Genomic DNA, 20,109 nt, shown 5'->3' on the forward strand with positions numbered 1-20,109 from the left:
AGAGGATGAGATGCCTGGATGGCATCACTGACTCGATGGAAGTGAGTTTGAGTGAACTCAGGGAGACGGTGATGGACAGGTAGGCCTGGCCTGCTGTGATTCATGGGGTCCCAAAGAGTCGGACACGACTGAGCGACTGAACTGAACTGAACTGAATGAAACTAGAAATCAACTATAAGAAACAAAACCTGAAACAAACACAAAGATGTACGAAGATGTGGAGTCTGAACAATATGGTACCAAGCAACCAGTGGATCATGGAATATATTTTAAAAACACGAAAGCAAACAAAAAAACCCACAGCTACCAAAAACTTATGGGAAGCAGCAAAAGCAATTCTAAGAGGGGATTTTATAGTGATACAAGCTTATCTGGGGTGGGAGTGGGGGAGAAAAATCTCAAATAAACAACCTAAGCTAACATGTAAAGGAACTAGAAAAAGAAAAACAAGCAAAACCCAAAGTCAGTGAAAGTATGAAATCATAAAAATTAAAAAATAGAAAAGATTAATGAAACTACGTGTTGGCTCTTTGAAAAGGTTGAGGAAAAAATTCGTTTAGCCAGACTCATCAAGAGAAAAAAGGGCCAAGATCAATAAAATCGGAAATGAAAAAGAAGTTACAACCAACATCACAGAAGTACCAAAGATCATAAGAGACTATTCCAAACAACTATACTCTAACCTGGAAGAAATTAACGAATTCTTAGCAATCTACAATCTCTGAAGAAAGAACCAACAAGAAATAAAATGTGTGAACAGACCAGTCAATGAGATTGAATCAGTAACTTAAAAACTCCCAACAAACAAAAATCCAGGACCACATGGATTTCCAGGTCAATATTACCAAATATTTAGAGAAGAGTTAGCACATATCCTTCTGAAACTTACAAAAATTTGCAGAGGAAGGACAGCTCACAAACTTAACGTATGAGGCCAGCATCACCCTGAAATCAAAAGCAGACAATACAAAAAAAAAAAAAAAAAAGATTATAGGTCATTATCACTGATGAACATAGATGTGAAAATCCTCAATAAAATAATAGCAAACTAAATCCAGCATTACATTTAAAGGACCCTACATAAAAGCAGAGACATTACTTTGCCAACAAAGGTTCGTCTAGTCAAGGCTATGGTTTTTCCTGTGGTCATGTATGAATGTGAGAGTTGGACTGTGAAGAAGGCTGAGCGCTGAAGAATTGATGCTTTTGAACTGTGGTGTTGGAGAAGACTCTTGAGAATCCCTTGGACTGCAAGGAGATCCAACCAGTCCATTCTGAAGGAGATCAGCCCTGGGATTTCTTTGGAAGGAATGATGCTAAAGCTGAAACTCCAGTACTTTGGCCACCTCATGTGAAGAGTTGACTCATTGGAAAAGACTCTGAGGGATTGGGGGCAAGAGGAGAAGGGGACGGCAGAGGATGAGATGGCTGGATGGCATCACTAACTCGATGGACGTGAGTCTCAGTGAACTCGGGGAGTTGGTGATGGACAGGGTGGCCTGGCGTGCTTCGATTCATGGGGTTGCAAAGAGTCAGACACGACTGAGCGACTGATCTGATCTGACACTATGATCAAATGACATTTATCCCAGGGATGCAATGATGGTTCATTATCAACAAATCAATTAATGTGATACACCACATTAGGAAGTGATCATGTCAATAAATACTGGAAAACTTTTGACAAAATTCAACATTAATTTATGGTTTAAAAGGTATGAGGAAATGTACCTCAACATATAAAAACCATATATGATAGCCCCACAGCTAAAACATGATATTCAACAGTGAAAAGCTGAAAGCATTTTCTCTAAGATCAGGAAGAAGATAAAGAGTCTTACTTTCACCACTTTTATACAATATGCTGTTGGAAGTTCTTGCCATAGCAATCAGACAAGCAAAAGAAATAAAAGGCACAAAAATTCAAAAGAAAGAAGTAAAACTATCACTGTTTGCAGAAACTGTCACTGTTTGCAGATGACATGATACTATACATAGAAACACTAAATACAGCACCAAAGAACTACTACTATCACTGAATTTGGTAAAGTTGCAGGATACAAAATTAATACACAGAAATCTGTTGTATTTCTATACATTAACAATGAACTCTCAGAAAGAGAAGTTTGAAAAGAAATCCCAATGACAATTGCATAAGAAAGATTAAAATACTTAGGAATTGGCCTAACTTAAGAAGTAAATGACCCTCACTTCAAAAATTTGGCTTCCCAGGCTCAGTGGACAAAGGATCTGTCTGCAATGCAGGAGATATAGGTTTGATCTCTGAATAGGGAAAATCCTCTGGAGTATGGAATAGCAACCCACTCCAGTATTCTTACCTGGAGAATCCCATGGACAGAGGAGCCTGGAAGGCTACAGTCCAGAGGGTCACAAAAAGTTGGACATGACTGAAGTGACTGAGCACACACACACACTCCAAAAATTATGAGACATTAGTAAAAAAAAAAAAAAATGAAGATAACACAAAAAGATGGAAAATTAACTCGGTTGATGAATAAAAGAATTAATATTTTGATATGACCATACTATCCAAGGTAATCTACAGATTAAATGCAATCCCTATCAAAATACCAATGGCATTTTTCACAGAACTGGAAAAAATCATTTTGAAAATTGTATGGAAATGCAAAAGATCTTGGATAGCCAAAGCATTCTTGAGAAATTAGAATTGAGCTGGAGGTATCATGGACCCTGACTTCAGACTATATTATGAAGCTGCAGTAATCAAACCAGCATGGTATTGGCACAAAAACTGACACACAGATTAATGGAACAGAATAGAGAGCCCAGAAATACACGCATGCACTTATGATCAATTAATCAATAACAAAAGAAGCAATAATATATTTTGGAAAAGACAGTCTCTTCAATAAATAGTGCTGGGAGACCAGGAAAGCTACATGGGAAAAATGAAGTTACAATATTTTATCCTACCACATACAAAATAAACTCAAACTGGAATATAGATGCAAATGCAAGATAGGAAATCTTAAAACTCCTAGGAGAAAATACAGGCAAGATACTTTTTGACAAAAAACGCAGCAATACTTTTTAAATCTATCCCCTAAGGCAAATAAAGCAAGAGCAAAAAATAAACAAGTTGGAACTAATAAAACTATAAAGATTTTCACAGAAAAGGAAACTATTAACAAAACGAAAAGACAGTCTACTGAATGGGAGAACTTAGTTTTAAGTGATATGACTTGGGAGATAAGGGATTAATATCCAAAAATATAAATAGCTCATATAATGTCAGAAAACATACACTGTGATTTTTAAAAAGGGCAATAGACATGAATAGGCATTTTTCCAAAGAAGCTATACAGATGCTATATAGAGATGCTAAAGAAGCTACATAGAGATGGCAAAAGTCTCATGAGAAGATATTCAACATAGTTAATCATCAGAGATGTGCAAATCAAAACTGCAGTAAGAAACCTCATACACATCAGTATGACTATCATTAAATAGAAGACACATATCAAATGTTGGCTAGTGTGGGGAGAAAAGGGATCCCTTGTACACTGTTTGTGAGAATATTAATTGGTATACCCACTTAAAGATTATGGAGTTTACTCAAAAACTAAAAAATAGTTTCCTATGATGCAGAACTTCCACTCCTGGGCCTATATTCAAAGATAATGAAAACTCTAATTCAAAAATACACATGAACCCTAATGTTTGTGACAGCTTTATTCACAGTAGCCAAAATATGAAAGTAACCTAAGTTTTCATGAACAAATGAATGGAGAAGGAAAATTATATATATATATATACATATATATACATGTATATATATATATACATATATACACACACCCACACACACACACATGTATACATACACACTCACAATGGAATCTTAGTCATACAAAAGAATGAAATTTTGAAAGTTGCAACAATATGTATTATGCTTAGTGAAATATGTCAGAGAAAGACAAACATAAGTTACATGTAGAATCTAAAAAATAAAGTAAATGAACTTATAAAACAACAACAAAAATATAGACTAATAGATATTCAGAACTAAGTAATAGTTACCAATGGGGAGGGGGGAAGGAGGGACAAGATAGGTATATGGGATTAAGAGAAACAGACTATTATATATAAAATAAATAAGGTTCTAGGATATATAGTACTGCACAGAGAACATACCCATTATTATAAATAACTTTAAGTATAATCTATAAAAATTTTGAGTCACAATGTTGTACACCTAAAATTAATACAATATTATAAGTCAACTATAACTCAATAAAAAATAAGTGAAGGGAACATTTAATAACATAAATATCTCTGGAAATTTTCAAATATTTTCAAATGAGATAATACACTTTAAAAGCACTTATGAATTGGAGACTTTTGTTTCTGGGAAGATATAGTTGATATCTTTACCTTATTTCTCCTACTAAATACAAAACTCCTGAAAATTATGTGAAACACATATTTTAAAATTTGTAAGGAAAAAAAATTTGTAAGAGTGATGAGAAGATGGAACAGCTGTGGAAAGAAGATAAGTTATTTTACATTAATTCTAACTCAACAGAAAATCAATGAAAAGAAAAGGAAAGAGGAAAAAAAAAAGTTGACATCATGTAGTATACATTAACATCACACACTCATGCACACACACACACTGATTGCATAGAAATGTGACAAGTAGAAAACCCTTGACCAAAATAATTTCAAAATGACTATTAATTGAAATATATAATAAAACTATAAAATAATTAGATTTAAAATTTGAAAGTATTTATCTGGGTATGCTTTAAGGAATGATTAAACATAAATACAAAATAAATATGAAATGACTAATGGGATTAATAATATAAAATTTTCAATTTCAGTATGTCAAATATATAAAAAATGCCAACAGAGAGGAAACAATTGGGAATGGGAGGCTTTCTCTAGTCATTCAGTATTACTCAAAAACAGTTACGGTGCCCTTCCAAGGATTTTAGAAGAACCTCTATGTATAGGTCTCCATGATAGCAACTACAGTGTAGTGCAATAAGTGAGAAGATAGAGATCCTAAAGTCAGAAAATCTAAGTTTTTATTCTGGCTCTGTCATAGGTACATGACTCAGAATCTCTGTGCTTCAACTTTCTCATCTGTAAGATGGAGACAGCAATACCTATGCCACCAGGATTGTTGTGAGACTTAGCACATTGAAAGTCTTGAAGTATTGCCTGGTGCCTCATTACAGAAAGCAATATGATGATGATGGTGGTGGTGATGATGATGATATGGTGATAGTGATAATGATGATTACTATGGTAAAGAAGAAGAAGATAGTGAAAGTAGTGGTGGTTGTAATTAACAGGAAGAAGAGGCATAGGAAGAGGACTGAATGGCTAAGAAAATTACTGAAATTTTCCTCCCAAATTCACATGCCCTCTGAAACTCCAACTACTTTTGTTCTTTCAAGTTAATGCATGCATCTTCAGAAGAGTATGGTTAATTTAAATGTAAATATTTAAATATGTTTATAGAAAATATTTGTTGTTGTTCAGTCACCAACTTGTGTCTGACCCTTTGTGACCCCTGGGCTTCAGCATGTCAGGCTTCCCTGTCCCACACCATCTCCCAGAGTTTGCCCAAATTAATGCCCATTGAATCAGTGATGCCATCCAATCATCTCATCCTCTTTTGCCCTTTTTTCCTTCTGCCTTCAATCTTTCCCAGCATAAAGGTCTTTTGCAATGAGTTGGGTGTTTGCATCAGGTAGCCAAATTATTGGAGTTTCAGCTTTGACATCAGTACTTCCAATGAATATTCAAGGTTGATTTCCTTTAAGAGTGTCTGGTTTGATCTTCTTGCTGTCCAAGGGAATCTCAAGAGTCTTATCCAGCATCACAGTCTGAAGGCATCAGTTCTTTGGTACTCTGCCTTCTTTATGGTCCAGCTCTCACATTTGTACATGACTACTGGAAAGACCATAGCCTTGACAATATGGAACTTTGTTGGCAAAGTGATATATTTGCTTTTTAACACACTGTCTATGTTTGTCATAGCTTTCCTGCCAAGAAGCAATCATCTTCTAATTTCAAGGCTGCAGTTACCATCCACATTGATTTTAGAACCCAAGAAGAGGAAATCAGTCAATGTTTCCACATTTTCCCCATCTACTTGCTGAAGTGATGGGACTGGATGCCATAATCTTAGTTTTTTTAATATCAAGTTTTAATCTGGCTTATTTACTCTTCTCCTTTACCCTCATCATGAGGTTCTTTGTTCCTCTTCATGTTCTGCCATTGTATCATCTGCATCTGAGGTTGTTGATATTTCCCCAGGCAAACTTGATCCCAGTTTGTAACTCATTCAGCCTGGCATTTCCCAAGATGCCCTCTGTGTATAAGTTAAATAAACAGGGTGACAAAAAACAGCGATGTTGTACTCCTTGGTATGCATTTTCATAAGAGGATTTTCAGCAGTATTTTACAGAATTGATTCAGTATTCAACCCTGATTTTGGAAAATATTTTAAAAAGCTGTTAGGAAAGCTTTAAATACATACATATATGTATGTATATGTATATGGCCATGAACATTACTGGGATAGTAAGGCTCAAATACAAAATTACTTGAACAAACTTTTAGAGCAGAGAGAAATGAATATTTCAGAGGTATCAATAGTGGCAGGCATATAGAGTGTGAAGTTCTAGACATACCTATTCGGATTTGGGGGATATGCTCTTTTTATAATTAGTTTGACATTTCACAAGCTCATGTTACAAATTCTTTCCTAAAGTTTATATAAGTTCATTGAATATTTTGAAATCTGGCATGATGAAGATACTAGCTATATGTAGTCAAAGTCACACAATGCTAAAGAGTGTAGAGTAAGGTAACAAAGTTAACTTTTCCACAAACCAAGCCTGTATCTTGGATTGTCTTTTAGATTATATCTTGTTATCCAAACTGACTGTTTATATATTTTATATATTTCTTTTGGACTTGAAATTCCAAAAGAAATCAATAAAATATTCTTCTGAAAGATTTGTAAAACTCTTAAACAGAAATTTCATTTCATATTAAACTATAACATTTATAAATAACTTAGCAAAAATAGCCTTTTAATTATTAAATGTAGTTAAAATTAGAGCTTTTTTGTGTGTGTTTTGGTCAACATCAGTTTAGTATAAGACATTGATTCTAGATGATAAAAGATGAAATGAGAGCTATATTGAGAAATATCTGGTAAGATGTAAGTTAGTGGCCATGTTTCCCTGTCCATGACCTAAAAAGACAGAGTTGAATTTCTTTTGAGATCATAATTTAGGTGCTATAAAATGCAAACATTTTCACATTTGTAACCTACATGCAATCATCACCAAAAACAAGATAGAAAATCTGTATTTTCCCCATCTCAGTGAGTTCATTCATGTCTCTTTCTGCTCTCCAGGCCCACATTAGGGTGATTAGTTTTTAAAATGAGTACATTTGTTCATACTTTGTTCTCTGAACTGTTGAAAGTGAAGCAATTTAGCATAGTAACAACTGTAGTATTTTCCAAATTTCTTTTTACAGCTATAACATAAGATGCAGATTACTTTCATATTTTACATGAGCATGTGAAACTTAAATTTTGTAGATGGTACTCAAAAGGGACTGAAAACCCCTTTGATCTTGGAGGCCAGGGGGACCTGATTACAGAACTTCCACAGGACTGGTGAAACAGACTCTTGGAGGGCACAAACAAAACCTTGTGTGCACTGGGAGCCAGGAGAAAGGAACAGTATCTCCACAGAGACTGAGTCAGACTTGTCGATGAGTGTCCAGGAATCTCCGGTGGAGGCAGGGATAGAGTGGCCTGCTGCAGGGTCAGAGGCACTGAATACAAGGATGCCTGAACAAGTCCTTATGAAGGAGGTTACCATTAGCTTCAGTATCCCTACCATAGTTTGGTTCAGGCCAAAAAAAGGGAGGGAACACAAAATTGGATTAAAGATTTACTGATCATGGCCACACCCATCAAAACAAGACCTAGTTTGCCCCAAAGTAATTCTCTCCCATCAGGAAGCTTCCATAAGTCTCTTATCCTTATCCATCAGAGGGCAGACAGAATGAAAACCACAATCACAGAAAACTAATCAAACTGATCACATGGACCACAGCCTTGTCTAACTCAAAGAAACTATGAGCCATGCCACATAGGGCCACCCAAGATGGATGGGTCAAAGTGGAGAGTTTTGACAAAACATGGTCCACTGGAGAAGGGAATGGCAAACCACTTCAGCATTCTTGCTTTCAGAGCACCGTGAACAGTATGAAAAGGCAAAAAGGTATGAAAATGAAAGATGAACTCACTAGGTTGGTAGGTGCCCAATATGTTACTGGAGAAGAGTGGATAAATAACTCCAAAAAGAATGAAGAGATGGAGTCAAAGCCAAAACAGCACCCAGCTGTGGATGTGACTGGTGATGGAAGTAAAGTCCAATGCTATAAAGAACAATATTGCATAGAAACCAGGAATGTTACGTCCATGAATCAAGGTAAATTGGAAGTGGTAAAACAGGAGATGACAAGAGTGAACACTGACTATTTAGGAATAAGTGAACTAAAGGACTAGAACAGGAAAATTTAATTCAGATGACCATTATATCTACTACTGTAGACAAGAATCCCTTAGAAGAAATGGAATAACTCTCACAGTCAACAAAAGAGTCCAAAATGCAGTACTTGGGTGCATTGACCAAAATGACAGCATGATCTCTGTTCATTTCCAAGGCAAACCATTCAATATCAGAGTTATCCAAGTCTATGCATCAAACAATAATGCCAAAGAAGCTGAAGTTGAATGGTTCCATGAAGACTTACAAGACCTTCTAGAACTAACAGCCAAAAAAAATGTCCTTTTCATCATAGGGGACTGGAATGCAGAAGTAGGAAGTCAAGAGATACCTGGAGTAACAGTCAAGTTTGGCCTTGGAGTATGAAATGAAGCAGGGCAAAGGCCAACAGTATTTTGCCAAGAGAACACTCTGGTCATAGCAAACACCCTCTTCCAACAACACAAAAGATGACCCTACACATGGCATCACCAGATGGTCAATACCAAAATCAGACTGATTAGATTCTTTGCAGCTAAAGATGGAGAAGTTCTATACAGTCAGCAAAAAGAAGAACAGGAGCTGACTGTGGCTCAGATCACGAACTCCTTATGGCCAAATTCAGACTTATATTGAAGAAAGTAGGGAAAACCACTAGACCACTCAGGTATGAGCTAAGTCAAATCCCTTACGATTATACAGTGGAGGTGACAAATAGATTCCAGGGATTAGATCTGATATAGTGCCTGAAGAGCTATGGACAGAGATTTGTGACATTGTACATAAGGCAGTGATTAAGACTATCCCCAAGAAAAAAATGCAAAAGGGCAAAATGGTTGCCTGAGGAGGCCTTACAAATAGCTGAGAAAAGAAGAGGAGTGAAAGGCAAAAGAGAAAAGGAAAGGTATACCTATTTGAATGCAGAGTTCCAAAGAATAGCAAGGAGAGATAAGAAGCCTTCCTCAGTGATCAACACAAAGAAATAGAGGAAAACAATAGAATGGGAAAGACTAGAGATCTCTTCAAGAAAATTAGAGATACCAAGGGAACATTTCATGCAAAGACAGGCATAAAAAAGGACAGAAATGTTATGGACCTAACAGAAGCAGAATATATTAAGAAGAGGTGCCAAGAATAAACAGAAGAATTATACAAAAAAGTTTTTGTTGTTGTTGTTGTTGTTGTTTTTGCAGTCCATGGGGTCGCAAAGAGTCAGACACAACTGAGTGACTGAAGGCTGTATATTATTAACCTGCTTATTTAACTTATATGCAGAGCACATTATGTGAAATGCCGGGCTGGATGAAGCACAAGCTGGAATCAAAATTGCTGGGAGAAATATCAATAACCTCAGATATGCAGGCGACACCACCCTTATGGCAGAAAGTGAACAGAAACTTAAGAGCCTCCTGATTAAAGTGAAAGAGGAGAGTGAAAAAGGTGGCTTAAAACTCAACATTTAAAAAACTAAGATCATGGCATCCGTTCCCATCATTTCATGGCAAATAGATGGGGAACCAATGGAAACAGTGACAGACTTTATTCTCTTGGGATCCAAAATCACGGCAGATGGGGACTGTAGCCACTAAATTAAAAGATGCATGCTCCTTGGAATAAAAGCTATGACCAGCCTAGACAGCATAATAAAAAGCAGAGACAGTACTTTGTGACAAGTCTATCTAGTCAAAGCTATGGTTTTTCCAGTAGTCATGTATGGATGTGAGAGTTGGACCATAAAGAAAGCTGAGCACTGAAGAATTGATGCTTTTGAACTGTGGTGGTGTTGGAGAAGACTCTTCAGTGTTCCTTAGACTGCAAGGAGATCAAACTTGTCAATCCTAAAGGAAATCAGTTCTGAATATTCATTGGAAGGACTGATGCTGAAGCTGGAGCTCCAATACTTATGCAACCTCATGTAAATAACTGACTCATTGGAAAAGACCCTGATGCTGGGGAAGATTGAAGGAAGGAGGAGAAGGGGATGACAGAGGATGAGATGCTTAGACGGCGTCACCAACTCGATGGACATGAGTTTGAGTATGCTTCAGGAGTTGGTGATGGACAGGGAAGCCTGGCATGTTGCAGTCCATGGGGTTGCAAAGAGTCAGGCACGACTGAGCAACTGAACTCAGCAAATTAATCACAAGCACAGAAGTCAGAGCTGTAATAAAAAATCTTCTGACAAACAAAAGCCCAGTGATAGCTGACGTCACAGGTGAATTCTTCTAAAAGTTAGAGATGAGTTAACACCTATCCTGCTCAAACCCTTCCAGAAAATTGCAGAAGATGGAAAACTCTCAATCCCATTCTATGAGGCCACCATTACTAATACAAAAACCAGATAAAGATATCACAATAAAGAAAATGCAGGCCAATATCACCCATAAACATAGATGCAAACATCCTCAACAAAATTCTACCAAACAGAATCCAACAACACATTAAAAGGATCATACATCAAGATCAAGTGGGAGTTATCCCAGTGATGCAAGGACTCTTCAGTATATGTAAATCAACCGATGTGATAGACCATATTAATAAGTTGAAAGACAAAAAAACATATGATCTTCTCAACAGATGCAGAAAAAGCTTTAACAAAATTCAACACTGGTTAATGATAAAGACTCTCCATAAAGTAGGCATGGAAGGAACATACCTCAACATAATAAAGGCCGTATACAACAAATCCACAGCAAACATTATTCTCAACAGTGAGAAAATGAATGCATTTGGTGCAAGAGGAGCAAGAGCAAGGTCACTGCAGCCACGAAATTAAAAGATGCTTGCTCCTTGGAAGGAAAGCTATGACCAACTGAGACAGCATATTAAAAAGCAGAGACATTACTTAGCAAACAAAGGTCTATCTAGTCAAAGCTATAGTTTTTCCAGTAGTCATGTATGGATGTGAGAGTTGGACTCTAAAGAAAGCTGAGTGCCGAAGAATTGATGCTTTTGAACTGTGGTGTTGGAAAAGATTCTTGGGAGTCCCTTGGACTGCAGGGAGATCCAACCAGTCCATCCTAAAGGAAATCAGTCCTGAATATTCATTGGAAGGACTGATGCTGAAGCTGAAACTCCAGTAATTTGTCCACCTGATGTGAAGAACTGATTCCCTGGAAAAGACCCTGATGCTGGGAAAGATTGAAAGCAGGAGGAGAAAGGTTTGACACAGGATGAGATGGTTGAATGGCATCACCGACTTGATGGACATGAGTTTGAGCAAGCTCTGGGAGTTGGTGATGGACAGGGAAGCTTGGCATGCTGCAGTCCATGGGGTCGCAAACAGTTGGACAAAACTTGGCCACTGAACAACAACAACAAATTACATAATATTGTACATCAACTACGCTTCAATAATAATAATAAATGTAAATATGTAATAAATAATAAAAGCTATATATATATATAATAAAGTTTATAATAAAAAGTAAATTTGTCTTTCCTGAGATCTAGACAGACTCAGCTCTGGAAAAGTTTTGAAGGTCTGGTGAGAGTGAGCCAGGAAGTTAGATAAGGTCTATACTTTGAATGTCAACTACAACCAAGCCTTCCACACTGAGAGATATATTCTATGTTCACACAGACATGGCATGTGGTTGTTCACATTTTGTTGATCGTGAAGATCTGCAGCAAAAATCTTCTGGGTTAAGTAGCCACTTCCCATTCATTTTTGGAGTTTCTATGCATATGAGGAAAAGTTAATGATTAAATATGGACTAAAATGTCAACTCCTATTAAGTGATCAGAATTATAATTTTGACTTTGATGTGTTACAATCCTATGTCTTCAAGCACTAATATTTGTTTTGCATTTTTAGATGGCTACCCCAAAGAAGAAATGATTTATAGATGGAGAAAAAACTCAGTTGAGGCAGCTGATCAGAAATCCTGGCGGCTTTATCAGTTTGATTTCATGGGCCTCAGAAACACCACGGAAATTGTGCAAACATCAGCAGGTAAGAGATAACTTAAAGAAGTGTAATTCTCAAAAAAAAAAAAAAAAAAAAAACACCTCTGACTTTTTCCCTTGATGCCTAAGGCATACCTTTCATGTAGAATTCCTTCCTGTGTGTGTTTTAGCTAATTATACTCAGGCAGCCATGATTCCTAAGTGATATTTGAGGCAAAACAGCTGATCTAAAAGTCAAAAATGTTCAATGTTTTAATTGCAATGGGGAAAGGGTGATTAGAATTGTCTTATACTTTTAAATTGAGACCATGTTGGCATTATGTCCATAAATCCTCTCATCACTGACCAGATTTATATAAACCAATTTCACTAATGGCAAGAGTTCTACAGCTTTCCACATACATGATGAACATGAGATACTATACATAATATACAAAACAAAAAGCTGATGTGAAATGTCCTTTGAATTTCAGTTTCTAGCTTCTTCCTTTCCTTCAAACTTTGTGTCTTTTTTCAATATATTGAGCCCAATAATTATCCACCAATTTCATTTTAAGTGAACATTATATGCATATTATAACACATGTATTTAGATGAAAGAGATGCTTCACCTATTAATGTCTTTAAATATATTTTTTTGTTTTATGGATGTTTATTATTTGTTTTCTGGTAATTCCCAAATAAGGATCTATGGTTCACTATTTTGCAATTCATTTTTTTCTAACAGGATTTGGGGAGTAGATTGGTTTCAAGTCAGTTTTTCTTCTGATCTAGTTATTTGCTAATATAAATAATTTATTGACTTTTAAAACACCATAATAATTTGCTTCATATGACTAGATTAAGATGTGAATTTTAATAATTAGTAGTAAATATCTTTAGTTCATCAGGCACTCTGTCTATCAGAGCTAGTCCATTAAATCTATTTTTCGCTTCCACTGTATAATCATAAGGGATTTAATTTAGGTCATACCTAAATGGTCTAGTGGTTTTCCCCACTTTCTTCAATTTAAGTCTGAATTTGGCAATAAGGAGCTCATGATCTGAGCCACAGTCAGCTCCTGGTCTTCTTTTTCCTGACTGTATAGAGCTTCTCCATCTTTGGCTGCAAAGTATATAATCAATCTGATTTCAGTGTTGACCATCTGGTGATGTCCATGTGTAGAGTCTTCTCTTGTGTTGTTGGAAGAGGGTGTTTGCTATGACCAGTGCATTCTCTTGCCAAAACTCTATTAGCCTTTGCCGTGCTTCATTCTGTACTCCAAGGCCAAATTTGCCTGTTACTCCAGGTGTTTCTTGATTTCCTACTTTTGCATTCCAGTCCCCTATGATGAAAAGGACATCTTTTTTGGGTGTTAGTTCTAAAAGGTCTTGTGGGTCTTCATAGAACCGTTCAACTTCAGCTTCTTCAGCATTACTGGTTGGAGCATAGGCTTGGATTACTGTGATATTGAATGGTTTGCCTTGGAAACGAACAGAGATCATTCTGTCGTTTTTGAGATTGCATCCAAGTACTGCATTTCACACTCTTTTGTTGACCATGGTGGCTACTCCATTTCTTCTAAGGGATTTCTGCCCACCAGTAGATATAATGGTCATCTGAGTTAAATTCATCCATTTTAGTTCCCTGATTCCTAGAATGTTGACATTCACTCTTGGCATCTCTTGTTTGACCACTTCCAATTTGCCTTGATTCATGGACCTGACATTCCAAGTTCCTATGCAATATTGCTCTTTACAGCATCGGACCTTGCTTCTATCACCAGGCACATCCACAACTGGGTATTGTTTTTGCTTTGGCTCCATCCCTTCATTCTTTCTGGAGTTATTTCTCCACTGATCTCCAGTAGCATATTGGGCACTTCCTGGGGAGTTCCTCTTTCAGTATCCTAACATTTTGCCTGTTCCTACTGTTCATGGGGTTCTCAAGGCAAGAATACTGAAGTGGTTTGCCATTCCCTCTCCCATTGATGACATTGTGTCAGACCTCTCCACCATGACCCATCCGTCTTGGGTGGCCCCACATGGCATGGCTTAGTTTAATTGAGTTAGACAAGGCTGTGGTCCATGTGATCAGATTGGCTAGTTTTCTGTGATTATGGTTTCAGTGTGTCTGCCCTCTGATGCCCTCTCACAACACTTATGGATGTAAGAGTTGGACTGTGAAAAAAGTTGAGTGCTGAAGAACTGATGCTTTTGAACTGTGGTGTTGGAGAAGACTCTTGAGAGTCCCTTGGATTGCAAGGAGATCCAACCAGTCCGTTCTAAAGGAGATCAGTCCTGGATGTTCAGTGGAAAGACTGATGCTTAAGCTGAAATTCCAATACTTTGGCCACCTCATGTGAAGAGTTGACTCATTGGAAAAGACCCTGATGCTGGGAGGTATTGGGAGCAGGAAGAGAAGGGGACGACAGAGGATGAGATGGCTGGATGGCATCACTGACTCGATGGACATGACTTTGAGTAAACTCCAGTAGTTGGTGATGGACAGGGAGGCCTGGCATTCTGTGATTCCTGGGGTCGCAAAGAGTTGGACACGATTGAGAAACTGAACTGAACTGAACTGAGTAAATATCCTTAAAGAACAGTCTGAGTTTTTTTAACTTGTTATTTTGTATTAGGGTATAGCCAATTGACAATGTTCTAATAGTTTGAGGTGAGCAGCAAAGAGACTCATTCATAAATATACATGAATACATTCTTCCCCAAACTCCTCTCCTGTACAGTCTGCCACATAACACTGAGAAGAGGTCCATGTGCTATACAGTAGGCCCTTGTTTGTTATCCATTTTAAATATAACAGTGTGTACATTCCCATTCCTAACTCTCTATCCCTTTCCCCCATCTTTCCCCCCAGCAACTATAAGTTCATTCTCTATATCTGTGAGTCTTTTCCTCTTTTGTAAGTATAAGTTCATTATATCATTTCTTTTTAGATTCCACATACAAGGGATGTTGCATGATATTTCTCCTTCTCTGTCTGACTTCACTCCATATGACAGTCTCTAGGTCCTTCCATGTTGCTGCAAATGACATTCTTTCATTCTTTTTAATGGCTAATATTCATTGCCTATATGTACCAGATCTTATTTGTCCATTCTTCTGTTGACAGGCTTTTAGGTTACTTCCTAAAAGAAGTAACCTAAAAGAATTCTAAAATAGAATTCCATGTCTTGGCTCTTATAAACAGTGCTGCATTGGGGTGCATGCATCCTTTTGGAACATGTCCTTCTCTGGATATATGCCCAGGAGTGGAATTGCAGGGTCATATGATAGCTCTATTTTTAGTTTGTTTGTTTGTTTGTTTTTAAGGAACTTCCATCTGTTCTCCATATCGACTGTATCAATTTACATTCTCATCAACAGTGTAGGAGGGGTCCCTTCTCTCCACACCCTCTCCAGTATTTATTGCTTGTGGGTTTTTTGATGATAGCCATTTTTGACTGGTGTGAGGTGATATCTCATTGTAGTTTTTATTTGCATTTCTGTAATAATTAGAGATGTTGAACATCTTTGCATGTGCCTCTTGACCATCTGTATGCTTTCTTTGGTGAAATTTCTATTTAAGTCTTCTGCCCTATTTTTTATTGGGTTGATTGTTTTGATACTGTTAAGTGTCATGAGCTGTTGTAAATTTTAGAGATTAATTCCTTGTTGCTCACCCCATTTGCAAATAATTTCTGCCATTCTGTGAGTTGTCTTTTCCTTTTGTTTGTTTTTTTCACTGTGCAAAAGCTTTTGAGTTTAAAAAAAAAGGAAGTCATTCAGTCATGTCAGTCATGTCCAACTATTTGTGACCCCATGGACTGTACAGTCCATGGAATTCTCCACGCCAGAATACTGGAGTGGGTAGCCTTTGCCTTCTCCAGGGGATCTTCCCAACCCAGGGATTGAACTCAGTTATCCCACATTGCAGGCAAATTCTTTACCAGCTGAGCCATAAGGGAAGCCCTTTGAGTTTAAGTAGGACCCAACTGTTTACTTTTGTTTTTATTTCCATTATTCTGGGAATAATAGATTGAAAAATATATTGCTGAGATTTATTTCAGAGAATGTTCTGCCTATGTTTTCCTCTAGGAATTTCACAATGTCTGGTTCTCAAGATTGTTTTGGCTATTCAGGGTCTTTTGTTTCTCCATACAAATTTTAAGATTTTTTTGTTCTAGCTCTGTGAAAAAATGCCATTGCAAATTAGATAGGGATTGCAATGAATCTGTAGATCACCTTGGGTAGTATAGTCATTTTGACAATATTGATTCTTCTGATCCAAGAACATGATATATCTTACCATTTGCTTATGTCTTCTTCTATTTCTTTCATCAGGCTCTTATAGTTTTCAGAGTACAGTTCTTTTGTCATCTTGTGTGTGTGTGATAGCCAATCAGTAGTGTTCAACTCTTTTGTACCCCATGGACTGTAGCCTGCCAGGCTCCTCTGGTCCATGAAATTCTCCAGGCAAAATTACTGGAGTGGGTAGCCATTCCCTTCTCCAGGGGATCTTCCTGACCCAGGGATCACACCTGGATGTCCTGTGTTGCAGGCAGAGTTCTTTACCGCTGAGCCACTGGGAAAGCCCCCTTTGTCTCCTGGACAGGTTTATTTTGAGGTATTTTATTCTTTTTAATGAGATGATAAATGGAATTGTTTCTTGAATTTCTCTTTCTGATCTTTTGTTAGTGTATAGAAATGCAACAGATTTCTGGGTGTTAATTTTGTAACCTGAAACTACTAAATTCATTGAAGAGCTCTATTAATTTTAAGAACAGTCTGAATTTTTTGATAGAATTCTAAAATAGATAACTGAAGTTGCTACTTTGTATCCATGGGGATTGATTCCCACATCCCTAAAGGTATCAATATACCAGATGCTCAACCCCACTACATAAAATGGCCTAATGCCTGCATTTAACATACATCCTTCTATATATTTTAAATTATCTCTAAATTACTTATAATACCTAATATATTGTAAATGCTATGTAAATAGTTGTGAATACAATGTAAATATTATTCAAATACAATTGACCCTTAAGCAACTCAGTTTAAACTGTACAAGTTCACTGAAATTTTGATTTTTTTACTGTAGTAAATACTACAGTACTATGCAACCCCAGTTGGCTGAATCCCTGTATGCAGAACCTTGGATATGAAAAAATTAGAGAACTACACATACTGAGGACCATTTACATTAAAACCTTGTGGGCACCAGGATCCACAGACTCTACAAGAGATTGAACCAGATCTGCCTTTGAGTGTTTGAGTGTATCCTGTGGAGGCATGGCTCAGCAGTGGCTGTCTCAGGCACAGGGACTCTGGCTGCAACAAACCTGGGAGGCACTGTCACATAAATCCTCATGGAGGAGGTCACCATTAGCCCCACCATAGAGCCACTGGGTATAGAGCCACAAGCTGGATAACAATTATATCAAAGAAGTTCTCACACTGCTGCAAAAGTTCTAGGGCCCACAACAAATTCCCCAACCTGGGGATCTGAGAACGGGATGGAGAACCCTCAGGAACTTGACTTCAAAGACCTGTGGGATTTGATTACAGAATTTCCACAGGTGTGAGGAAACAGATTCTCGGAGGGCACAAACAAAATTTTGTGCAACCAGGACCCGGGAGAAAGGAGCAGTGACACCACAAGAGAGTAAGCCAGACTTGCCTGTGAGTGTCCAAGAGTCTCTGGCAGAGGCAGGGCCTATTGTGGGGTCAAGGACACTGAACACAATCCTGGCAGAACCCTAGCAGCAGGGTGGTGCTGGTATAAGTCTTTTTGAAGGACTTACTTTTGAAGGAATACTTCAGTATTCCTGCCTTGAGAACCCCATGAACCGTATGAAAAGGCAAAAAGATTTGACACTGAAAGATGAACTCTCCAGATTGGTAGGTGCCCAATATGCAACTAGAGAAGAGCAGAGAACTAGCTCAGGAAATATGAAGAGGCTCAGCCAAAGAAAAAACAACACCCAGTTATGGATATGATTGGTGATAAAAGCAAAGTCCGATGCTGTAAAGAACATTATTGCATAGAACTGGAATGTTTGCTCTGTGAATCAGGGTAAATTAGATGTGGTCAAACAGGAGAGGGGAAGAGTGAACATTGATATTTTAGGAGTCAGTGAACTAAAATGGATGTGAATGGGAGAATTTAATTCAGAAGACCAACTGTGGGCTGTCAATCCCTTAGAAGAAATGGAGTAGCCCTCATAGTCAATAAAACAGGCCAGAATGCAGTACTTGGGTGTAATCTCAAAAACGATGAATGATCTCTGTTTATTTCCAAGACAACCATTCAATATCACAGTAATCCAAGTCTATGCCCCTACCACTAATGCCGAAGAAGCTGAAGTTGAACAATTCGATGATGACCTACAAGATCTTCTAGAAATAACACCATAAAAAGATGTTCTTTTCATCATAAGAAAGTGGAATGCATAGGAAGGTAGTAAAGAGATACCTGGAGTAACAGACAAGTGTGGCCTTGGAGTACAAAATTAAGCAAGGCAAAGGCTAACAGTTTTGCCAAGAGAATGCACTGGTCATAGAAAACACCCTCTTCCAACAACACAAGAGAAGACTCTACACATGGACATCACCAGATGGTCAATACTGAAATTAGATTGATTATATTCTTTGCAGCCAAAGTTGGAGAAGCTCTATACAGTCAGCAAAAACAAGACCAGGAGCTGACTGGGGCTCAGATAATGAACTCCTCATTGCCAAATGCAGGCTTAAATTGAAGAAAGTAGAGAAAAGCACTAGACCATTCAGGTATGACTTAAATCAAATTCCTTATGATTGAACAGTGGAAGCAAAAAATAGATTCAAGGGATTAGATGTGATAGAGTGCCTGAAGAACTATGGACTGAGGTTCATGACATTGTACAGAAGACAATAATCAAGATCATCCCCAAGAAAAAAAAAAAGGCAAAAATGCAGAATCGTTGACTGAGGAGGTCTTACAAATATCTGAGAAAAGAAGAGAAGCAAAAGGCAAAGGAGAAAAGGAAAGATATATCCATCTGAATGTGCAGAATAGTATGGAAAGATAAGAAAGCCTTCCTCAGTGATCAATGCAAAGAAATAGATGAAAACAATAGAATGGGAAAGACTAGAGATCTCTTCAAGAAAATTAGAGACACCAAGAGAACATTTCATGCAAAGAGGGGCACAGTAAAAGACAGAAAATGTATGGGCTTAACAGAAGCAGAGCATATTAATAAGAGGTGGCAAGAATAAACAGAAGAACTACACAAAAAAGATGTTAATGCCCCAGATAACCATGATTGTGTGATCACTCACCTAGAGCCAGACATCTTGGTTGTGAGGTCAAGTGGATCTTAGGAAGCATCACTAGGACCAAAGCTAGTGGAAGTGATGGAATTCCAGCTGACTTATTTCAAATCCTAAAAGATGAGGCTGTTAAAGTGCTGCACTCAATATGCCAGCAAATTAGGAAAACTCAGCAGTGGCCACAGAACTGCAAAATGTCCGTTTTCATTCCAATCCCAAAGAAAGTCAATGCCAAAGAATGCTCAAACTACCACACGATTGCAGTCATCTCATATGCTAACAAAGTAATGCTCAAAATTCTCCAAACTGGGCTTCAACAGTATGTGAACCG

General features: G+C 37.5%; 1 protein-coding gene across 2 annotated transcripts in view; it reads left to right on the plus strand.

The window, feature by feature from the left end:
• The window catches only part of GABRG3 (gamma-aminobutyric acid type A receptor subunit gamma3), an 839,241-nt gene that overhangs the window by 660,215 nt on the left and 158,917 nt on the right, over positions 1-20,109 (plus strand). For both annotated transcript variants that reach the window (XM_070358245.1, XM_070358244.1), the window contains exon 6: positions 12,391-12,528. In XM_070358245.1, coding sequence (XP_070214346.1) covers positions 12,391-12,528 — 138 coding nt within the window. The remainder of the gene's footprint in view (positions 1-12,390; positions 12,529-20,109) is intronic.

Source organism: Bos mutus, chromosome 21, assembly GCF_027580195.1.
Source record: "Bos mutus isolate GX-2022 chromosome 21, NWIPB_WYAK_1.1, whole genome shotgun sequence".
Lineage (NCBI taxonomy): Eukaryota > Metazoa > Chordata > Mammalia > Artiodactyla > Bovidae > Bos > Bos mutus.